General features: G+C 43.5%; 1 protein-coding gene and 1 non-coding gene across 2 annotated transcripts; both read right to left on the bottom strand.

Annotated features, from left to right (window-relative positions):
* Nucleotides 1–985: 985 nt before the first annotated feature.
* Nucleotides 986–15418, bottom strand: NARS1 (asparaginyl-tRNA synthetase 1). Its single transcript, XM_065889898.1, has 15 exons — nucleotides 15376–15418; nucleotides 14246–14328; nucleotides 11768–11833; nucleotides 11575–11667; nucleotides 11400–11489; nucleotides 10380–10458; nucleotides 9476–9546; nucleotides 7983–8069; nucleotides 6380–6601; nucleotides 6074–6273; nucleotides 5512–5647; nucleotides 4572–4685; nucleotides 2363–2494; nucleotides 1925–2056; nucleotides 986–1117 (listed from the first exon to the last, which is right to left on the bottom strand). The coding sequence occupies exons 1-15, from the start codon at nucleotides 15416–15418 to the stop codon at nucleotides 986–988; spliced, it is 1680 nt and encodes a 559-aa protein (XP_065745970.1).
* Nucleotides 15419–17032: 1614 nt separating this feature from the next.
* LOC136133361 (U6 spliceosomal RNA) lies at nucleotides 17033–17136 on the bottom strand. Its single transcript, XR_010656509.1, has one exon. It is a non-coding gene; the product is annotated as a U6 spliceosomal RNA (small nuclear RNA).
* Nucleotides 17137–22743: the final 5607 nt, after the last annotated feature.

Raw genomic sequence — 22743 nt, 5'->3', positions numbered from 1 at the left:
TGCTGCAGAGCACGGGCTCTAGGCACAAGGGCTTCAGTAGTTGTGGCTCACGGGCTCCAGAGTGCAGGCTCAGTAGTTGTGGCACATGGGCTTAGTTGCTCTGCGGCATGTGGGATCTTCCTGGACCAGGGGTCGAACCCATGTCCCCTGAGGCAGATACTCAACCACTGTGCCACCAGGGAAGCCCTGGAACTTATTTATTCTTAATTACTGAGGAGCTACCAGGGAAGAGTGAAGATCACCCTGCCTCTTTAGTTTGAACTAATGCTAGGAAGAATGCTGTTCACTGAAGTGCCAAAAAACAAAAACAAAAAACTTGCTCTTACTTCAAACTGTTTAAGGCCACTCCACTTTTACAAATTCTTCCAAATAAATTCGTATGCTTTAGAATTATATAAACAGCTATCAGATTTAGAAAAGATTAACAACTGAGGCAAAAGACAATTCATTTCATTCCTGTATCTACTGCTGATTTATACTCTGTTCTAATACTAGCAGATTTTTACAGCATATTGTCAATTTTTCCCCACGGTGTGTGTTTTAACTCACTGATACAATAAAATGATATAAATTAAAGAATTCCAGTTACAATTAAAAGGACAGAAAGATTAAGTTACCGGAATGTCTCAGACTATAAGTTAAAACGAATCATATATGTCGTATATATGACACAAAGGTTATAACCTAAAATTGGATAAAATGCTGAAATATACTCATGACGGCAGTTACATGCCACATATTTTCCCCCAAACTTTGTAATGGGTTTTTTTCTTAAAATGACACCATCTATGTCACTTGATATTCAAATGATTTGGATTGCTTTTCACGGTAGCAGGAATAAAAAACAAAAAGAGAAAACAGAAATGGATATACCCCAGTGGAATAAAAAAGGGAAGATTTAGGCTGTTTTATTATTTTTTTTTAAAGAGGCAGCCTGTTCCTTCAATGAACCGTGTTCTTTGCTTAAATCTCCAGAAGCAATCGGTTATGGCTTGCAGCGCTGGACAAATCGAGGGTATAAGCATACATCTCGGATGTGGTATCTATCCAGAATCCAGGTTAAGAATCGTTCCAAGCCCAGGCCATAGCCTCCATGTGGACATGTGCCATATTTTCTCTGTTTAAAAAGAGAGAGCGAGAGAGAGGGAGAGCGATAGAGAGGAATGAATGCTCAGTTTAAAATTTTGTCCAGAGTCTCCCTGGCGGTCCAGTGGTTAGGACTCTGCACATTCACTGCCATGGCCCCAGGTTCAATCCCTGGTCGGGGAACTAAGATCCCGCAAGCTGCACAGCATGGCCAAAAAAGAAAATTAAAAAAATAAATTTTGTCTGAAATAGTTAAAATTTTCTACTGTAAAATGAGTCAGCTTATTGTGGTTAAGAATTCAACCCCTTATAGCTGATTCACTTTGCTGTACCGCAGAAACTAACACAACATTGTAAAGCGACTATATGCCAATAAAAATTAATGGAAAACAACAACAAGCAAAACAACAAAAAGAATTCAACCCTTACTCTATACTCCTTCATGGACCACATGTGAAAAAATGATTTGGTATGAAAAATAAACCAAGGATTTGCCACCCTGGAAAGAAGAGACTTCAAACTTTTAAATTAAGTTAATGTCTCTGTTTATCAGAAGAAAACGAAAACTAGATACTGGTAGCACCTAATGACATTTTAAAAAATTCAGTAGCTACAAGCAAGGTCAGGAGTTAATAGGTTTTCAAATTAAGTTAACATATTATTGCCCAAAGACAAAACTAGCAGTATTCCCATGCCACATTATTATAACCATGAAACTGAATATAGCTCATTCAAATTTCAAAGTATCACCCTGAATACTTCCCTTTTAAAAGTTTCAATTTATACAGAACTATTACAGTGAAGAAAATTTAAAGTGATTAACAAAATTTCTTTTTACCTGATCTGTGTACCAGTAATAGGGAGTGGGGTCAATTCCTTCTCTTTTATAACCTGCCAGTATCTCTTCATTATCCCAGATACGCATCGAGCCTCCCACAATCTCACCGACATTGGGCATCAACACGTCGACCTTTCAAAAATGAGTAAATAAAATGCGGTTACTACTAGGCTCTCAGTCACGGCTTTGCTCTAGAGTTTAAATGAAAATCATAATTAAGCTCCTATAACTAAAGGAGCACAATGATCATGCTTAATTCAGATATTATTCAAATTCTATAATTTAACAAGATAGGTTAAACCCAGAGGACAACAAACACTTCTTTAAGTACTGTAGATTTATAATGAAATATTTGCTGTGAGCTGTATCTTATTCCAGTGGCAGTGCCCGCCCCTTTAAAAAGCAAAATCTCTAATACTATTTGAATCCCAAACTGACAGATTCGGTAAGGCGGGAATCCTCGGGACATCGCTGCATATAGAAGGACTTGATCTCCACAGGAAATCGACACAGCAAGATGGGCTCATTAATGGTGTCTGTCATCAGTCTCTCAGGAGCTTCTGGGATATCCTGAGGTTAAACAAGACTTCATTAACATTTACAACTCGAAAGGCAACGAGACAGAAGCAGCTCTTTGACCCAGTAGCAGCCCTTCATCTTATTCATGCAACGGAGTCCAGAATACACACCCACCCATAACCCATAACCACGTGGGTGTTAGGGACAATTTCTGCAAAATGAACTGTAAATAGATCTGTCTCCTCCTGCAGTATATCTGTGCCATATTGCTTGAGGAACGAAAACACACACCCAAAACAAACAACCTCCCAGATACTGCTCAGTTTTTTTTTTTCCCAGTGGCCAGTTTTATCTAGGTCTGAAGCAAACGCAGTCCACTCAGTCCCACAAGGCATAAGATCATCAGTGAATGCTCCACAACACCAGTGATCTACACAGAGTATGTTATTAATAACACCAATCTTTAAACTCTCCTGTTCTCTCTGCTTCTTTCCTGTTACAATAAATCTGCATGCCTTCAGTGGCAGTAAGACACAGTCATAAGACAAATAACCAGTGTCAAGTTTATAAGTGTAACCACACCTGGAGCAGTTAGCCAAGACAGGTTAGATGATGATGAATCAAGTTAATCTGCTTCCCTCTCAAACATCCTTCAGTAAACCACACATAAATTCAAGTTAAAACTGAAAACTCTTGTCCCAGTAAAAACAGACTGAGAGAATGGATAAGACTCATTGATTTGTTTAATGTAAGAAACTGAGAGGGAGCTTAGCCATCACCTGGCACAGTTGTTTTCAAGCTCTCGTCCCTGGAGCCCTGTGTCGTCTAAGGTCCAGAGAGGAAACGGGAGGTGAGTGGGAGAGCTCTGGTCTCTCCGCCTCTAACCGCTTTACATACTAGAGTCCTGCATACAATTGAACTGGGGAAAAGGGGTCGTACTGCACGTTCCGAAAAGTTTGAAGACCTCTTCTCTACTCTAGCGCCCTCATGTGTGTGGGATGATACTGACACAAAGAGGAAACGCTGACACACATGGAGGACTTCCTGCGCCTTGGCCCTGCTAAGCATTTAGCTCATTAAGTTCTCATAACTTTGCAAGGTGGACGTTACCTCCAAGGCAGAGATAGGGAACCAGAGAGCGGGGTCACTGGCCTTAAGTTAACCAGCAATAAGGACAGAGGTGGGAGCAAAGCCCACCTGGGGGGCTTCTTACTCCAAAGCTTGTGCTCTTTCCGCTCAATCACACTACTTTGCTGAGTGCTGGGCGATAACAGTTCTCAGGTTTTCAGCACAGAATTTGGTTATTATACATCATCAACTGAATTCATGATACAATAAAAGTAATTTACATAGACCCAGTACACTGTCTGTCCTCTGTAAATTCTTTCTAAAAACGAAAGAAAACTCTAGTTAGCAGCTACTACTCACATTTCATCTGTAAAACAGATTTGCAAATACTATGTAAAGAGTGGTTAAATGCACAGGGAAGAGGGCTTAGAATAAGGTTAACAATCTATGCCCCCAAAACATGCTGGGAGGGTGGTCCTGGGCAAGACAGACATGCTCAGTGTATCTGGGGCACCGGGCCACCTTCCCCAACAAAGCCTCCTCTCTTGGTTTTGCATTTTAATCAGTGGCGATTTTCTTCTTTGAATTGCCTCCAAATGAAGGAGTTATAATTCACTGTTTTGGGGGGAGGAATCCTTTTTGAAAGAGCCAGACGGTTTCTTCAGAAAACCAAAACAAATGTATACACATACCAACACTTTGCATGTGATTTCAAAGTTTATAACTTTCTTAAGCATCCTGCCAGTCTAGAGAATTACAGCTGGAGCTGGTAAGTCAAGACCACAGAGTGACCATGGAAGAGGAAAGAGATAAAGGATGGGATGTGAAGGCTACAAACTTGCTAATATTTACTGAACACTACAGAAAAGGCACTGCTCTAAGGTCTACTCTACCTCTACTAAGCCATGGATCCTCAGACAACCCCAAGAAGGAGGGTCCGTGGTTATCATTTATTTGACAACAGCAGATGCCTTCTGCGTTACTCGTTAATTAACCGGAAGTAGCAATCCACTTAAGCACAAGGCTACCTTTGAAACAACGACTAGAAAGGAATACATACCTCTCCAAATTCATAGAAAGTTCCATCTTCTTTCTTTATATTGTGTTCTTTTAGCCACACAATAGCATCTGAGTAGTTCATCCGTTTGAAAGGCCGTTTGGGGGGCTTGAAGTTCTACAGCAGAAAGGAGAAATACAGTGTATATAAAGAAACCATTCACACTAACGTTTCCATTTTAAGAAACACTATTTATCATTATTATAAAATGTTATTTCAGACTTAAAAACAATGTGGTGAATTCCCTGGCGGTCTAGTGGTTAAGACTCCACACTTTCACTGCTGAGGGCCTGGGTTTCATCCCTGGTCAGGGAACTAAGACACGCAAGCCATGTGGCACGGCCAAAAAAAAAAAAAAAAAAAAATTAGTCTGGAAATGAGTGAAGGGAGTCCCAAAGTATAAACTTCCAGTTATAAAATAGGTAAGTTCCGGGCTTCCCTGGTGGCGCAGTGGTTGAGAGTCCGCCTGCCAATGCAGGGGACACGGGTTCGTGCCCCGGTCCGGGAAGATCCCACATGCCGCGGAGCGGCTGCGCCCGTGAGCCATGGCCGCTAAGCCTGCGCGTCCGGAGCCTGTGCTCCACAACGGGAGAGGCCACAACAGTGAGAGGCCCGCGTACCACAAAAAAAAGAAAAAATAGGTAAGTTCCATTAACAAGACGTAATGTACAGCATGGTAACTAGAGTTAATAACTCGGTATTGTTTTAGATACATAAAATTATTATGCTGTACACCTAAAACTACTATAACGTTATATATCAATTATACCTATATATATATTAATCATTTATTTCAAAGCTCACAAAGCTATTAAATCTATAAAAACCTAAAAAAAAAAATCTATTGAAAAAAACCTAAAAAACATAAAGATCTAAAAAAAAGACTTCACTGCCTTCCGAAGCAGGATCCTAATTTTGTGTTTCCACACAACGGCAGACCTACCGGGTTGAGGTCACGCACCACGCTTGCTGCGGGTGATTTCAAGACTCTATCGACCACGTCACAGACCAAGTCCTCCAATCGGTTCAGGAGCTCCTCAAAGGTCAGGAAAGGGCACTCTGCTTCCACGTGAGTGTATCTGAGGAACAAGACAGTAGCTCAGAGCCTCTCTTCTTTTCACAAAGTTTCTCTTAAGCAAGGGTTTTAATGCTGGGAAACTGTCCAGAAAGGGAAAACTCCCGCCCTGCTAATCAACTCCCAACTCTCCAGAGTAGTTTTAGCCCACCCGCCTTCCTTTCCCCCTTAATAGTCATTTCTTGTTTATTCCTCAACACATAAAGGATCAAGACAAAGTGAATGAACAGACCTTAGTGAGTTATGGCCTAAGAGGCAAAACCTCTTAGACAGTTTCCATTAATTTATTCAACTGCCCTTCATATAGCCTCTTAATACATCAGAGGTTTTTACACAGACATCATTTACCTACATCAAGATTGCTTCTCTAAAGATACTTTCTTAAAAAAAAAAAATTTTTTTAAATAAAAACAAAATGACAATTATGTACTCAGCCAGGTGCCTTCGTGTTCTGGATTGTTCTGCCCTGTATGACTGTGCGATACAAAAAACATCTCCCAGAGCTGGAATGCAGGTCTCCAGGTACAGCTGAGAGGACTGAGTCAGATACGCCTCTTCCCCAAAATAGTCCAGCTTGAAGAGTGTGGCACCGCCTTCCACTTGTGTTTGCACTAACGTTGGAGGACTGATCTACTCAGGCGGAAAGGAGTAAATAAAGGCCTTCTGTGAGCACCACTGTTTAAGTTCAAAAGTGCCAAGAGGCATTGTTTGCAAAGGATGACGAACGCGTACTTACTTCGTAGTACCCCCTGTCGAAGAAGTGATCTCTAAAGCACCTGGTGACCACAGAACGTGCTTTTAGGATTTTGGACATGTTTTCTCCCCGGATCATCATGTGTCTGTTGTTGAGCTGGACGTCCACGTCAGACTCCTCGTTGATTAAGTTATCAGCGCCGCCAGCGGGGGCCAACCCGATCAATTCCCAGAAGTCGCAATTCAGCTCGTGGCCCCCTGGAGCCTGCATTTTTTAAAAAGGGGTCGGGAGGGAGAAGGAAACAAAATTCACAGTAGGAAAGATTCTCATTTATATAAAAGTTGTTAGTAAGCTCATATTTCTAAGAACCTTATCATTATCAGCCTACCCTTCTAAAAACGAAGACCCGGTAATTGAATTTTATATTTATTTAATATTTCTTTCAGACTAAATACACGTACACAATTTTTAAAAAATAGAAAAGCACAAACCAGAAAATAAGATAAACTATAATCCCACGACTTGGAGTAACCACTAACTATTGTCAACATTTTGGTATACCTTTCTAGCCTTTGCCCAATAATTTAAAAGTAACATAATACACACATTGAAAAACTCCTTAAATACAAAGGTTTTACTAAAAGGTGTTTCTCTTTGGAACATATATATATATATAGTAAAAATTCAAATTCTCCCTAATAATTCCATTGAAAGCATTACATTTTAGAAGCCACACAGTATGAAATATATAGCTATCTTGGTACCAAACACTGGACAGCAAGTAATATCACAAAAACCATTCCATTTTGCAATCACATTACTTTCAAGGAAAATTCAGTAAACTTGAACCACATATTCACTCTTAACATAGGTTCCTCACATAGACTCTGGGAGACTCTCTTTTATCAGTATTTCTAGTCTATCAGGAGGACACGATGGGCTCCCTCTGGTGGTTGATATGTCACGTTTGTTTGTTTTCTTTCCCAACAAACAAATATAACCACAACAGCACTGCTACCTGACCAATAATTACCAACAAGTAACTCTAACTGGCATAGGTTACATGCCTGTTGGCTGGGGAACAGACAACCCTCTGACTATCAAGCCTAGCTTTAAGTTTTTTAAAAAGAGGCTTTCAAATTCTATTTTAAAAGTTTCAGATTTATTTTATTTATTAAATATTTATTCGGCTGCGCCGGGTCTTCGATGCAGCATGCGGGATCTAGTTCCCTAACCAGGGATCGAACCTGGGCCTCCTGCATTGGGAGCGAGAAGTCCTGGACCACCAGGGAAATCCCCAAAGTTTCAGCTTTAGATCACTGTTCTTTCCTGAAAAACTTTTGGTAGACTAAATTTTCATTTCCACTTAGCTGAAAAATTATTCACACAGACACAGCAAATTGTTCTCACCCATCAAGTTTATTCAGGAATTCCTTAGGTTGAAAATCCCTGAGATCGTTACAAGAGCACACAAGCTGTACAGTGTACGTATCTCACCAGGAAAGGAAAAGGCATTCTAAATTTAGCAAGCCCATCACATTTGTCTATTTATATGCCAAATACCAAAAGTATCAATACAAATAAAGACACTGGAAAACAAACAAGTACACAACTCTTCTCTTAGTGAGGAACTCAACGCACTCACCTGCTTGCCTTTTGGGGTAAGATTTAGCATTCCATACACTGCGACACTACTCTCAGTGGACAAGACTACTCCATTGTAACACTGACACTATAAGAAGATCAAGTTCAAATTCAGTTACTCACATTTACATTTAAAATAGTCTACCATATAGAAAGCAAAGGGAATTACTTACAAACAAGTTCTCTCGTCCAAAACTAGTAAAATAAGACAGCCAACAAACATTCATCTATATACAGATACACACATATATATGTAAATACATACTTTACATACATACACATGCATAAATAACACTAGTCCATATCTCTCAAAAGTATCTGGAAAGTTCGTTTCTCTTTTTCTTTAAAATTTAGACTATTAAAATAATACAGGGAGTTCACTTAGACTATGATAATCAATACTGGCTAAAATCATTAGGAGAAAAGTGATGGAAAACTTTATAAAGGAGGGATCAGGCCATCAGCATCTGAACGCACTAATCATAAAGACGACCAGAATTATGTGCCCCATGATGTGATGTCGTTGGAAGAATACAGCTTTGTCCATGAAGTAGTTATATCAAGAAGCAGCAGCAGCAGAACCTAATCTGACCAGACCTAACCTCCAGCTTGTAAGAAATACAAAGGATAGAGGAACATGTTAAAATACACCTTATGATGCAATCAACCAAATCCAGACTGGGAGAAGTCCCACAGGACCAACGACCAGACTTTTTCCAATAAAGGGCAAGGGGGAGTGGGGTGGAGAAAAGAGAATGAAAAGGGAGATCTGTTATAGATTAAGAGTGATTTCAGAGACATATCAACTAAATGCAACATGTAGATCTTGTCTGGATCCTCATTCAAACCAACCAACTGTAAAGAAGACATCATGAATCAATTGGGAGAGTCTGGCTGGATATTTAGGAGTTCTGCTAATTTCGGGGGTGTGTGATAATGGTAGTGTGGTTATATTAAAAATATTTCTTCTTGGTGATGCATACGCAAGTATGTTTATATGAAATATGATGTCTGGGAGGTAAAAGGTGGGGAGCAGTAAACCAGAACTGGCCAAATATTAATCATTACTCGTTACGGACTTAGCGTGTATCTGCTGCAAATTCGTATGTCGAAACCCTCCTCTGCTCTCTGCTACGTGAGGATGCGCACACAACGGGAAGTGGGTAGTCTGCAGCTCAGAGAAGGGCCCTCACCAGAACTTGACCATGCCGGCACCCTGGTATGGACTTCCAGCCACTAGAACCATGAGGAATAAACTTCTGTTGTTCACAAGCCACCCAGTTTATGGGACTTAGTTACAGCAGCTCAACTAAGATGTTACTGAAGCTGAGTGATGAGCGTGTGAGGTTTCTTCCTACTGTTCCATTTTTGAGATGTTGGAAATTTCCCACAATAACAATTAAAATAAGCATAGACCCTAAGATTCCCAAAACTAACAATAAAGTAACCTATTGAAAAAAACTGACTTTTCATCGTAAATATGAAAATATTTACCAAATCATCTGACAAGACACACTGGAGATAACCCGTACCATCCCGCAACACCAGAAACATTAAATTCTTTCCTAAAAACGGGAAAGAGAAGTTTAGCTAGATTGTTCGAGAGGCACTTGAAAGCACTTTCTCATAATTTATTCTTATGTAAAGGAACCTCCAAGGTTAAATGTTGAAAGTTCAAACCTCCCACACGGCCCCATTCCTCTGAAGGGTTCACCAGTATTTTGTATTTTGCCTTCTTCATGTTTCAAACCCTTCATACTTTTAAACCCTATGTGAGCCTCCTGACCCACACGATCATGGGAAAGCAAGACAGTAAGCATGTGAGTCGAGGGATTAAGTCTTATTCACCGTTGAGTCCCCTGCAATACCTAGCAAAGCGCATTCAGCGGGGGGTGATATATACTGCCGCACAGAAGCACTCTTGGTTTTTTATGCTCCCTTTCTTTTTATGAAGGATTTGACAACCACTTACAATAAAAGACATGTAATAAAATAACAAAAGCAGAAAGAGAAAGCAAGACATCATGACCAAGTACAAACATACTAATTATAAAAATCAACATCACTGCCATCAGTAAGTTTCAGATTTGGTTCTGCACTTCCGGTAATATACCCCCTGCTTTCCTTAAAGAAGTCAATTCAATTAGACAAATATTTCCTGGATACCTCTGATCACTTTGACTGCTTACAGTTAAGTACCATTTAAATAATTTTTAAACTTTCAATAGTCATATTAAATAAGAACCAATTGAGGATACAAATTAGTACTTCCTTTAAAAAGCTAGCACTCTCAAACAAAAATACCCCGAAGTAAATGTTTTTTTTTTTAATGTTCTTCATCATCTAAGAGCAGGGATATTGAAAATTAAAGGGAGAAAAGGACAGCTATGCCAGTTACCTTGCCTACGCAGCCTGTGGACCCAGCCAAATACCTTTACTCTTTGGCCTCTATATCCTTCTAATTCACGAATCTTCACCTGTCAAGTTAAAATAAAAAACATTTGACCCAGTATGTCATTGGTCACATACCAATTTTGTCACGAATATTAGATAGATGGCAGAAAAGTGTTAAAAATTCACAAGTGGTGTAAAACTTCTGACAGCCACTCTACTACAGGTCAGAGCCAAATAATTTCACCACACTGGAGGGGTTAAAAAAAAAAAAAAAAATCCAAGTCTTCTTTCTCTTAGTGCAAAACTGTCTGCGAAACAATCAGAACTTCAGATACTGTTATATAAAATTAATGAATTCACAATAGCAACAAGCCTAGTCCACGCAGAGCCCTCTCCCTGACCTCCCCATCCCTCCCACCACCCTGGGTGGTGGAAGCTACCAAGGCTGGCTTTTCCTCTGAGGGATGGAGGAGAGAGGGGAGGGGAGGAAGGGGTTGCAGGGTGTGGCCAAGAAAACAGCTTCCTCACTAAGGAAGCAAGAAAACAATGGCAATCCAGCAGCAGTAAGAACCGTTCGAATTCTAACCATGTCCATTCACAGTCCAGCATTCTGGTCTAGAAAGATTATAGACATAATCAAATTTCAAAAACTTTTTCTTTATTTAAGAAATCATGAAAATCTTGGATTTCAACTCTTCTTTTTACTGTGAGGAAACTGACACCCAGGGGAGGGTAAAATCACTCGTCTGAGACCACACAGCCCACCAGGCCTGGATTCCAGGGCTGCTAGCTTTTAGTCGGGACAGAATTCGTTCAACACGTAATTACTAAATTCTATCAAAAAAGGAGCCCCGCAAGGACCAGCCTCATAACTCTCAAACATTATTGCGCTCTCTCCCTTTTGAAAGAAAAGAAGAGACAAACAGTGCAAAGGAACAAAGCACGTGGCATGCCCCTCAGACACAGAAATAATAGTTTGACCCCGTGAGTCCATGATATTTGAAACGATACACATCACACTTACGCAACTTGGCTCTGGAAGACTTGGGTCGTTTTTAATGGTAATCTTCTTTGCTTCTTCCAGGTTCTTCTCTCTTCGTAAATTGTCTTCTGCCTAGTTTTAATAACCAGGCAATTTGTTAACATGGCTTCTGGTGTCCCAACTTGAAAAATGTTCACAGAGCAAATCTACTGCTCACCTCTTTCTTTTCCCGGGATTCACTCTTCATCTGTTCCCTGTGCCACAGTTTTCTAATGTTCTTCATCTGTGATTTAGAAATAACATCCCACCTCTGGAGGGATAAACAGATATTTAATGTTTTCAAGACCGCTGTATTCTAATGAAAGTTTCTTCACAAAATCTAATTCTGTAAAGCTTTGGGTTCACCCTACCTCGTTTTCTTTTTGTGAATCTACGTAGATGGTAGGAAAGGGTTCTTTTCCAACTGTCATCAAAGCCTTGGGGAGGGAGGGACAAGGAAAAAGGACATTTCTTTAACATTGTACAATTTTTAAAATCAAAATAACACCTGAATTATGAGGTAACTTTGATCACCTAGAAAATAATCGAGAGCCCAGAAGAAAGCATAAGACCCCACCAGCCAAAGGTCAATGTCGACAGAAGGAATGGCGGAACATTCGAAGAACATTTTGCTTAAGGTAGAACGTCCTTTCCCAAACAATTCTAGCAAGTTCGGTTACATAGTATATAGTTTCCCATGTGGACTAGAAACAACAGATTTTAAGTGGCCCTGGGGACCGACAGGAGGTACGCTGACAACAGAAGAGACAGCTGATGGCAAAGGCCAACTGCAGGGCACATGCAGACGATTAATCCTCACGAAGAAACCAGGGAAGTCATTTCTGAAACTCTCTCAAGAGCACAGTGGTTAGGTACACAGAAGGCTAAGTTTCATTTAACTGGAAAAATTCCTGTGTGTAGAATGTATGTACCTCTTTTCACCAATACTGGGACATATCAGACATCAATATTATCATTTAATATTTTATAGTTGGTATTCGTTTTTAAAAAAATAGATAGTTGAAAGTATGTAAAAGATAAGTGTTTTATTAACTGCTTCAAATATTCCTTCAAATTTTCTCCTAAGTTATCATCAACCAAGAAATGCAATGAATGACTGTCTCTCGTGTAAGATCTGAAGTTTATGAAAACTGACCTTTTCTTAAGATCTAGATTCCAAACCTGAAAAATACTTTTCATCTTGATTTAATACTGGTCTCAACTCAATTATTGCTACAGAGGAGGAGGGAACCTGGATCTTTTGGAAACATCCAGGAGAGTTCAGTTCCTCCTTTTAACAATTAGACTTTGTAAGGATGTTTGTAAATCACTAAGGATTCATTGACTACCTGACAGTCTGTACTGATCCCTCCTTTGTTAATCAGTGATATTGAAAGAGTCAAACTGTGATTCTCCAAATCAGAATGGCACATTTCTGCTAACAGCGACATTTTGCAAACATTCATCTAAACACTACTGTCAGTTCTGGGCAGCCATAGGAATCACCCCAACAATCCAAAATGAGAAAGATTTCCCTCTAAGAGTTAAAAAATTAAGACCCATGGTTGACACACCAAAACATAACCAGAGTATGAGCTAAAAGAGGAGAGAGTGGTCCCAGGACAGGAACACTTGATAATAACCTAAATGAATACTGTAACAAAGCTCACAAGAAGGGGGATTGGCCAGACACAGATACACAGAAAGAAGTGTCAGGGCAGTGCGCTTCCTGGTGCTGTCCTGGGAGAGGGCTTTAATCAACTTCCTTATGTAGCAGCTGTAGCCATTCCAGTCTACAGGCAAGCCCACGGCTACTTGCAGAGGGATGTCTTCTTGGCCCACACCGTAACCCAATGCCATCAGGTACCTACTCAATCCTGAGTCGAAGCTCTCGAAGAACCCATCTGAACTGTATTTGGCTTTCCATGTAAGTCTGCTTAAAGAGAATATGCTAAACTCATAGGAGGATTCTACACCCTGAGAAACAATAATATATTGTTAAATTAGCATCCTGGCTTTAGGCTCCAGACTCATGAGTTCATGAGTGTCTGCTCTGTTCTTGGTACTGATATAAATCAGGTCTTTGAGTCTCAAGGCTCAAGATCACGTTTGGATTCGAGTGGTAAATTCACCGAGAGAACTCTTAGGAGTCAGTTTGGAAGAAATGTGAGCATAAACTCAGATGACTAAGGGAAGATGATTTTCAGTTCTACAAGAATTTAAAAACTGGCCAACTGACTCACTGGAGAGAAAAATTCCGAGATGCGATGCCGTATGGTAAGAAAAGAAGATACCTATTAAAAATGTTCAAGGGGAGGGCTTCCCTGGGGGCACAGTGGTTGAGAGTCCGCCTGCCAATGCAGGGGACACAGGTTCGTGCCCTGTCCGGGAGGATCCCACATGCCGCGGAGCGGCTGGGCCCGTGAGCCATGGCCGCTGAGCCTGCGTGTCAGGAGCCTGTGCTCTGCAACAGGAGAGGCCACAGCAGTGAGAGGCCCGCGTACCGCAAAAAAAAAAAAAAAAAAAAAAAAAAAGTTCAAGAGGAATTCCCTGACATTCCAGTGGTTAGGACTCGGCGCTTTTGCTGACAAGGGCCCAGGTTCAATCCCTGGTCGGAGAACTAAAGATCCCACAAGACTTGAGGCGCAGCCAAAAAAAAAGAAAAAGTTTAGACGTAGATAATGTAATACCCTTAAAGCTACATATCTGTATATACCCCTTACTTGTCCTTTTCAGAAAGTTCTCTTCAAACCTAGTGCTTTAAATAAAACTCCTGACAAGTCACAGAATAACTGGCATGAGTCATTAATAAATGCAAAGTCGTTTTCCTAATGAGAAAGAGGCACTACCTTAAGGCCTGTTTTAAAAGGTTTCTCCTTGGTTCCATCACCAGTAGCATCACTTCCCTCTCGGTCTGAGACATACAGCTCTGCTGTTTCACAAAAAGAGAATAAGTTACTCACTTGGCCAGTAATTATCAGTCACCTCATGCTGCAGCTGCTTTATCCATTCTTTATCTTTGTAAACAGAACAAGCATCTGATCGGTAAAAATTATCAAGGTCCGAAAGAAATTATATCATAATTATTCTCCCACTCCCCTATCCAAGGACATCCATCCCATAGAAAGGGGTTAGTTAAATTCAGCTTTCAAAAGGAACTTTGATCATTTTCATTTGTGGTACTGCTTCTATCTACTCGAATCCCCAACAACAAAGCAATGGCTTTTCAGTTGGCCAGACCAAACTGGAAGCTTGGATGTTGTACCTTAAAAGCCAGAGTGACCCTGGAGAATTCACTTAACCTTTCTGGGCTTGTTTCTGAGCCTATAAAATGAGGAAAACAATACCCATCTTGAAGTACTGAGGATGAAATATATAAATCAGATATGCTGGTGCTAGAGCACAGAAATCAAATAAATACCGGTTTTCTCTGGTCTTTAAAGGAAACCAAAGCTCTGAGGTTAAACAAACTGAAGGCCTCACAAGGAGTAAGCGAGCAGAGACATCAACCCAGGTCTCCTAAATCTCTTCCTTTTCCTACTGCACCAGATGGTCTCCCAGGAAATCTCAATATAAGTGAGGATATGTGAAAAAGAAATCGCATTCTTAAGTCCTTTCCTGCCAGTCACTTGGAAGAGTCACATATTTGGGGTCTGCCCTGAGGTCTGGCCATGCCTCGCTCTGCCTACGTCTCAGCTGAATCACGGGATTTCTCGCAGTGGGGCCGGGCCGGGAGCGGCCGCCACCCTAGCCGGGGCACCCAGGGCTCGAGGGGAGCCGGGCCTGCTCGGCGAGCGCGGACCCAGGGTGGGTCCTAGTCCCTCCTCCCTCCCACCATTCACGTAAACAGCGGCGGGGCGCCCAGTCTGCGCCAGGCACCAGGGTAAGAGCTGTATTCGGCCGGAACAAGGCTGCTGCCCCAAGCAGGAGCGCCGCGCCGCGCCACTTACACACCCCGGGGTCCCCGAGCCTCACTCACCTAGCACCATCCCCGCGGTCGCCCTGGTCACCTCCAAGGACATCACCTCCAACACGCCGCCTCCTTATCACCCGCAAAGTGCACCGGCGGCTTCCTCAACTCGGAGGTTGCATCAGATAATGTCGTGCAGAAGTCGTCGCAGTAAGTCACCCGAGCGTCGCGGCTCCATTGGTTACAGAAGGTTACGAAGCGTGGGCGAGCGGCGCCGCAGCCGCCATCTTTGGTTCGGGCCTAAGCAACTTCCGGGTGTGGCTCCGCCCCTCTCCCCTCTCTCCCTCTAGGTGAGCTGCGGGCTGCGGGGGGCACCACCTGGGACTCCTTGGCTCCCTGACATCCGTGTGGCGCTGCAGTCCCGATCCCCCCGGCCTGCGTCTCCCCAACTTTCCCGCTGAATCTTCCAGTTCCGCGCCACCCCCCACCTCCCGTTGTGGGCACGGTAGGGCCCTTCCGGAAACCGGATCCTGGATTGCGTTCCACATCCCCAGATAGTGGAATGCTTGTGGAATTAACGTCGTCATCAAATACATTGAGCTCCAGCCACAAACTGGGGGTGGAGGTAAGGGTCAGGGACAGAGCTAAGGGTAGTCCTGTCTCCCATTCACTAATTGCTTTGAAATATGAAGATGTTTTAACTTTCTGACTTCAATGAACGAATGAATGTATTTCTGTATTTGTCACTCGGACTATAGGGTGTGTTTTTATTTTAAGTTACAAGAGTCACTATTACGGAGGCCGTGGTAACGTTGTGAAAAGAACTAGGGCTTCAAACCTGGTTGGAATTCTGGTTCTGCCTTTTGCTGTGTGCCGTGGGATAAATGAGCTAACCCGTCTGAGCTTCAATTTCCCTATTTGTGAAGGTTAAGTTCACTGCCCAGCAGTCGTAGGTACTAAGTAAAGGGTAGGTAACGTCATCATTCTCAGCTTAGTGGAATACCAGAGTTTGTCCCTGAATCAAAGGAAAACAAACTCTTGTTATGAAAGAAACTCTAAAAATAACTCTGTGCATAGGTTCCGAGTCTATCAAAAATATGAACCAGATACTTTTCTTGAAGAATATTTCCCCCAGTTTCACGGACTTTCCCCTTTTCCTCTTTGCTGAATGGTTTCTCTTTGCTCGTGTGTTAGTTATCTATTGCTGCAAGGCAAATTCATTACCTCACATAGTTTCTGAGGGTCAGGCATTCGGGAGTAGCGGAGCCAGGGGTTCTGACACAGGGTCTCTCCGGAATCAAGCTGTGGGCAGGGGCTGCAGTCACCTGATGCCTTGACTAGGTGAGGATCTGCTGCCAGGCGCACACATGGCTCTTGGTAGAAGGCTGTGGTTTCACATCAGGTGGGCTCCCCAGAGGGCTGCCAGTGACGGGGCAGCTGAGTTCTCACAGAAGCAAGTGATAGAGAGACAGAGAGACAGAGAGCGACGGAGACAGAGAGAGAGAGAGAGAGAAAGAGAGAGAGACTGTATTGGTTGCCTATGTTGTATAATAGATTACCCCCAAACTCCAAGGAACAGTAGTTTTCTCACCAGGAATCTGGGCAAGGCCTAGGTGGGACCTCAGGTTCTGCGTCTCTCAAAAGACTGCAATCGGGGTGTCATCTGGGGCTAATTTAAGATTTTTTTTTTAGCAGTTTGTTTTGAAAGTTGTATGTAAGATTACTCAAAAATACAGAATGCTTCACACATTTGTGTGCCATCTTTGCATGGGGGCCATGCTAATCTCAGTATCCTTCCAATTTTAGTATATGTGCTGCTGAAGTGAGCACAGGCTAAGATTTGTAAATCTCACCTGGGTGATGCTTTCCCACACACTCCCGTGGGTGTCGGCAGGATTCAGTTCCTCACAGGCTGTTGGACTGAGGGCCTCAGTTCTTCGCTGGCTCTTGGCCAGAGGTCTCCCTCAGCTCCTTGCCACGTGGGCCTTTCCGGTGGGCCGCTTGCTTCATCAGAGCAAGCGAGCAGGAAGGAGAGCATGCAGGCAAGAGGGAAGCCACGGTCCTTTGTATCCCATCACTTTTGCCATATTCTGTTCATTAGATTCGAGTCACTTGGTCCAGCCTACACTCAAAGAAAGGGTTTTATACCAGGGCACGAATACCAGGCGGCAGGGATCATAGGGCCATCTTAGGAAGCTCTCTGCCACAACAACTAAACCCTGAGCTGCAGTGCCTTTTCATAACCTAACCAATGAATGACATTTCATCATTTCCGCTATATGTTACTGGTCACACAGACCATCCCTAGTATACTATGGGAGAGGACTACATGGGGGGTGAATTCCAGGGGGTGGAGGTCACTGGGGGCCATACTAGAGGCTGACACCACAGCCCAACCAATGAATTTCTCCCCTTCATCCTGCTTTGAGCCCCCAGAGGCTGGCTTATGTGGACACATCAGTGGGCTCTCTGGCTTCTGGTCAGATGCAGCCAGTGGGGAGCACCGGCAAGGATGGAGTGAAGTAGGGGTACATATTCCCTTAGCTCCCTCATTGCAGGCTGGCTGTACCTTCAACTGAAGGCCACAGGACCTGTCAGGTGGCACTAACAGTCATCTGAACTACCCTTCATGAATTTAGTTTCACCTGATCCATAAAATTGGATGTACACAGAAACATTCCACTGTAAAGAGGAAAGTGGGTCTACAGGACTGGGCCTGAAAATGACAGATTCCTGTAACACCTGCTTCGACCACTCCTCAACCCACACGTACAGACTCAGGGGATTTCCCCGTGTCCGGTCCGTGACACCTGTGTAATATGCTGGCATGAGCCAGACGTGAGCAGCTATTGTATTACAGCCTCACTTGGGTGCAGCTCTGAAAAGACAGTGGCGAAGGGAAATCATCTCAGATGCTAGAACGTTGAGTGGATGACTGGTTTTCCATTTCTTACATGAGTGGAGATGGCCTGAGGGACTGATGGACACTGTCTAAAGGGTTGACCAGTTGATCAGAGACTTGGAAAGAACAAGATTAGAGATTAGGTATGGCAGTCTGGTGGGGAAGTATGTGGATGAATTTTTCTGCATGGGGCCAGAATGTGAAGATATCTTGCCCTGTGTAAATACCCAGGAGAAGGCATTCAGTATAGAGGAGGTCTTTGGAAACTGTGGCTGTTGGCCTTTCCCACACACACCCGCCCCAGCCCAAGACCCCCAGTGCTTGTTCAAAGAAACCATATACAAAGTCGCCATAGTAACAGGATGGAGGCTATGCATGGGTTCAACGGCATGGGCTGCCCTTCATCAAGGCTGATCTGGCTGCCTGACTACCACTGCAGAGGACCCAGCCTGACAACAGCAGAAGCCAGCTTTGAGGACCTGATAGGACACTAGTCTTTGGGGGGACCAGGTGTCCAGCTGGTGGCTGGTGGGTTACATTCAACTCCTGGAGGAGGCAGCAATATGCCTGTCAACTGTAGAGTGGTTGTCCACATGCGGCTGTACCCTCCCTGCCTGCCGCCCTGGCATCTGCGGACTTAGAGAATGCTATGTCCATCTCCGCAGTACACAGCATCTTCTCTAACCAGGGAACACATTTTCAGTGAAGTGGGCGCGTAACTGTGGAGTTCACTGTGTAATCATGTGCTTTGTGTCAAATTAGATTATTACTTAAAATATTCACACATGCTTCCCTTTTCTATGTGAGAAATGTACTTTGCTGCTTCATTCATGTTGGGCTTGGCCATGTGGATTTTCTCTGACTGTGGGAGGTGGGCAGATGTGATGCAAGCAAAGGTTTAAACTGTACTTGTACAGTTGAGTTTGTTTTCTTGCATCATCATGAGAAGAGTGAACCCCAACTGGCCCACTGGTCCAAGGAAGGTGATAGAAATGTGACCTGGACCCAGTCTGCAGCTTGGAGCCAAGCCCATCGGAACCCAGCCCACACCAGCTTGACTTCTAGATGCATGAGTGAGAATAAATGATTGTGTTTTGCCTCTGAGTTTTGGAGCAGTTTGTTACACAGCTTTATTGTGGCAATAGTAGACTGATACATGCCCCATTACCCAGAAGCATCTGGCTTAAAAGAGAGCTGTATAGCCTACTGAGAGGCAGTTACGACACCCTGCGAGGTGTCATAGACAATGTTGGGTGCAATCTCCCCCATAGTGGAATGCATATTATTATTATTTTGTATGTTTGTTGGTTTCAAACAATTCTCCAGGTATTTTCATTTCTGTGAAGGAGTTGAAATGTCTGTGACCCACACTGAGGCCAGTAGGCAGAAATCTTTACTGTTCTTCGCGCAAGGGAAGGACAACCTCTCCTAACACCAGTGAGGACCACAGGAAATGTAAGTGGGAGAAGGGAACACAGCTCCAGGGCTACTGCAGGCCAGCCCCTCTGCCCACTACCCTCAGCCTCTACCCCCAGTAATAAAAACAAAGTGGTCGGGTCGCACCTCCTCTTTCCCAGGGCGGTTCTCTCCTCATCTACCCACAGCCGGCATTGAACTTGCCTCTGCTCTGTGTCTGGTAGGTGGCCCATACATGTCACCACCGGATTGTAGGTAAGAGGCCATCCTGGCATCCTTCCAGAGCACTTAGCACTGAGCCTTGCTCTCAGTAGGTGATTGGTATCATTCTGTTGGGGGGACAATCTCGTTTAGTCCAGCCTCCCTCCGGAAGCAGAACTTCCCTTACAGCATCGCGGAAGGGGTCACTTACAAGAACAAACTGAAGTTTGACGGTGCTCATGAGTGCATGAATAAATGAATGAATTCAGTGAATGGCATTGCTCTTTTCTCCTCATCTGACTGTGGCCTGCTGGGAGCACCCTCATCTAGCGGTCCTCGATGTTTCGGCCCCACGCCCAGTCAGGGTTGTTCTAGTCTCTCGGCGGACGTCCCCTTCGCTCAAGCGAAGTCGCGGTCCTAACACTGTCATGGCCCCCGAGGGCCACCGTAGCTGGCCGCCGACTTGCGCTTAAAGCCCGCGCTGGCGGCGGCGCCATTTTGTCTCCGGGCACTTCCGCGTGTGCGCACCTGGTCCTGCTTTTCCGGCTGCGCGCGCATCTCTCAGTTGTGGTGGGCAGGCCGGACCTCGAGCGGTGCTTTCAGCGTTTCGTCTCCGAGCAAACTCACAGGCGTCTTTAGAGCTTTCTCAAGCACTCAGTTATTTGCTCCTCAAAACAGCTTCGGAGAGAGAAGAGGCAGAAATCACTGTAAGCGCCTCTCAGGCACCTTTCCCCATCCCGGGGCCGGGAACGGGGGTGTGGGGATGGGTGCTGGGAGGAGAGGCCTAGTGTTTGCTTCATTAGCAAATTGGTCAAACAATCAAAAAAAAAAATCTCAGTAATATTTAAAACCGGTTTGAAATTGCAGACAAAAAGTGGGTTATCATTACGGTGAAACTATTAATTTAAGGAACTGAAAACGTAACTTGTAGAGTTAAATGTAAATACTTAGGTTTGCTTGTTAATTTATTTCAGTGATTCTCAGGCTCCTTCATGTTCGTCAACTGCTAGCTTTATCTATAATTTCTCCCTTAAAAAGTGAGTGAAATTATTTTAAAGTCCTGCTGTCCTTTAAGGAGGGTAAATAATGGGGCTCTGAAGCCAGATACCCTAGGACACAGGGCTCTTACGTTCTGGCTCGGTGACCCTGGTCGGGTTCCTTAACCTCTCTGAGCCACAGGATTTTCGAGTGTAAAATGCTAATCATCCTCTGGAAAGGTTGCCTTTGTGAGGTTGGTATGAGGTCGAGTTATACAGAAATGCCTAGTGTGTGCTTGGCATCTAGTGAGCCTTCTGAATTAGGGCACAGGTGATATCGATAGTTAATCATGGTTCTTTTGTTCCACGATCCCGCATAATCACACTTTCAAGCCTTCAAGCTGCTGAGGGCTTCTGGTGGGCCCGTCCCATCCCCTGCCCCGCCCTCCTTCGCCCCCAGTGAATTCAAAGTATCTCAGACCCTGGAGATCCTTTCCACTGCCCCACTTCTCAGGAAATGACCCATCTCTTGCTTCAGGCCATTAAATAGGAGCTTTCTGAAGGTCTTTCCTCAAAACTCAAACTTTTCAGCCTCAACACCCATCCTTACCTTCTAGTACCATGTAAGTACAGTTGACCCTTGAACAACACGAGTTTGAACTGATAGGTGGATTTTTTTCAATTAATAGATATTGCAGTACTACACACCTGAGATTAGTTGAATCTGCAGATGGTTGATTATAAGGTTGTATTTGGATTTTCTGCCGAGTGGGTTCTCCTGACACACCTCCCCCGCCCCAACCAGTGTGTTCAGGGCTCAGCTGTGGTATCATCCCTCCTGTGTTCTGGATCCTCCTTAGTTCTGCATTCTAATTTCTACACTTCAACCAGGGCCAACACTTAGAAACATAAATCCCATCATTTCATTCTCCAGCTCCCCCTGCAGGCTCACCGGGCTGCGTGTGCTCTGGCTGCTTGTTGCTTTCTGAAAGCACAATTCACAGTAGCCAGGGGTAGTTTCTTTGAATTGTCCTGGGTACAGTGTGGGATTTTGGGTAGCCTTAAAGAAAGGTGAAGGCAGAGTTAAATGAAAGGAGCTGGGGAAGCTTTCAAAGCAGAGTGAATTGTGTTCGCTGAAAGCAATGAGGGAGACCTCCTCCAGGTGATTTTGAAGAGCAATCATGGTACCAGTTTAGCAGGAGTTGAGGCTTCTAGAGGCCTAGCTAATGATATCTTGGTTTATGGGGTGTTTTGTTGTTGTTTGCTGTTGGAGCAGATCAAAGTGAAAGTATTTTCACCCAAAGCCACAAAATCCTAAGAAATATCCCAGTCTTGGATAAACCCAGTAAACTGAAAAGAGCTCTTCTGGTCCACATTTACTCAAGGTGTTTACAATGGTGAAATTCTGATGCAAATTTTCCAAAAACTTGAACCGTAACTCTACTTTTTAAATAGTCCTTAGTGTTATCTCTATTAAACTCTTCAATAAGCATGCACTTTTATGTCAGTCACACAAAATTTAAATGAGGAAGCTGAAGGTAGGTGAGCATTCCAAAGTGAATGGTAACAGGAAGCCTCCTGTAGGATTTCCATAGACTGCCTTACTCATTATGCAGCATGGCTCAGCATCCATTTTGTAACGAACCTGCAAGATGACTCCCATTTGGCAAATAGACCTCTAATCTAAAGGTTGATTCTTATCACTTGGGAGAATTGCTTCCTGATGAGAAATGCTAGACAATGGAACCATCCCTCGTTGGCTTCACAGTCCAGATCCAATATTTTTAATCCCTTGGTGGAAAAAAACAGAAACATTCCATGGCTTGTGAGAGCACCTGAGGAATGTTGGCTGTTGTTGAACAGCATCAGGGGGCAAAGGAACATTGATTGTCTCTCCAGCTGGAGATCATAGGCAGGTTATCTGGAGTGAGGAACATATCC

Source organism: Phocoena phocoena, chromosome 13, assembly GCF_963924675.1.
Source record: "Phocoena phocoena chromosome 13, mPhoPho1.1, whole genome shotgun sequence".
Lineage (NCBI taxonomy): Eukaryota > Metazoa > Chordata > Mammalia > Artiodactyla > Phocoenidae > Phocoena > Phocoena phocoena.
Note: the sequence above shows the minus strand (reverse complement) of the source record. Positions and strands in the feature narration are given on the sequence as shown.

Bases quoted from the DNA above. Each gene is read 5' to 3' on its own strand.
- NARS1 (XM_065889898.1), bottom strand. From the start codon at position 15,418: ATGTCCTTGGAGGTGACCAGGGCGACCGCGGGGATGGTGCTAG. The intron at 11,834-14,245 runs GTAGTGCCTCTT...TCCCTCCCCAAG, and splicing joins CTTTTAAAACAGGCCTTAAG to GCTTTGATGACAGTTGGAAA. The intron at 4,686-5,511 runs GTAGGTCTGCCG...TTTCTGCTGTAG, and splicing joins TGGTGCGTGACCTCAACCCG to AACTTCAAGCCCCCCAAACG.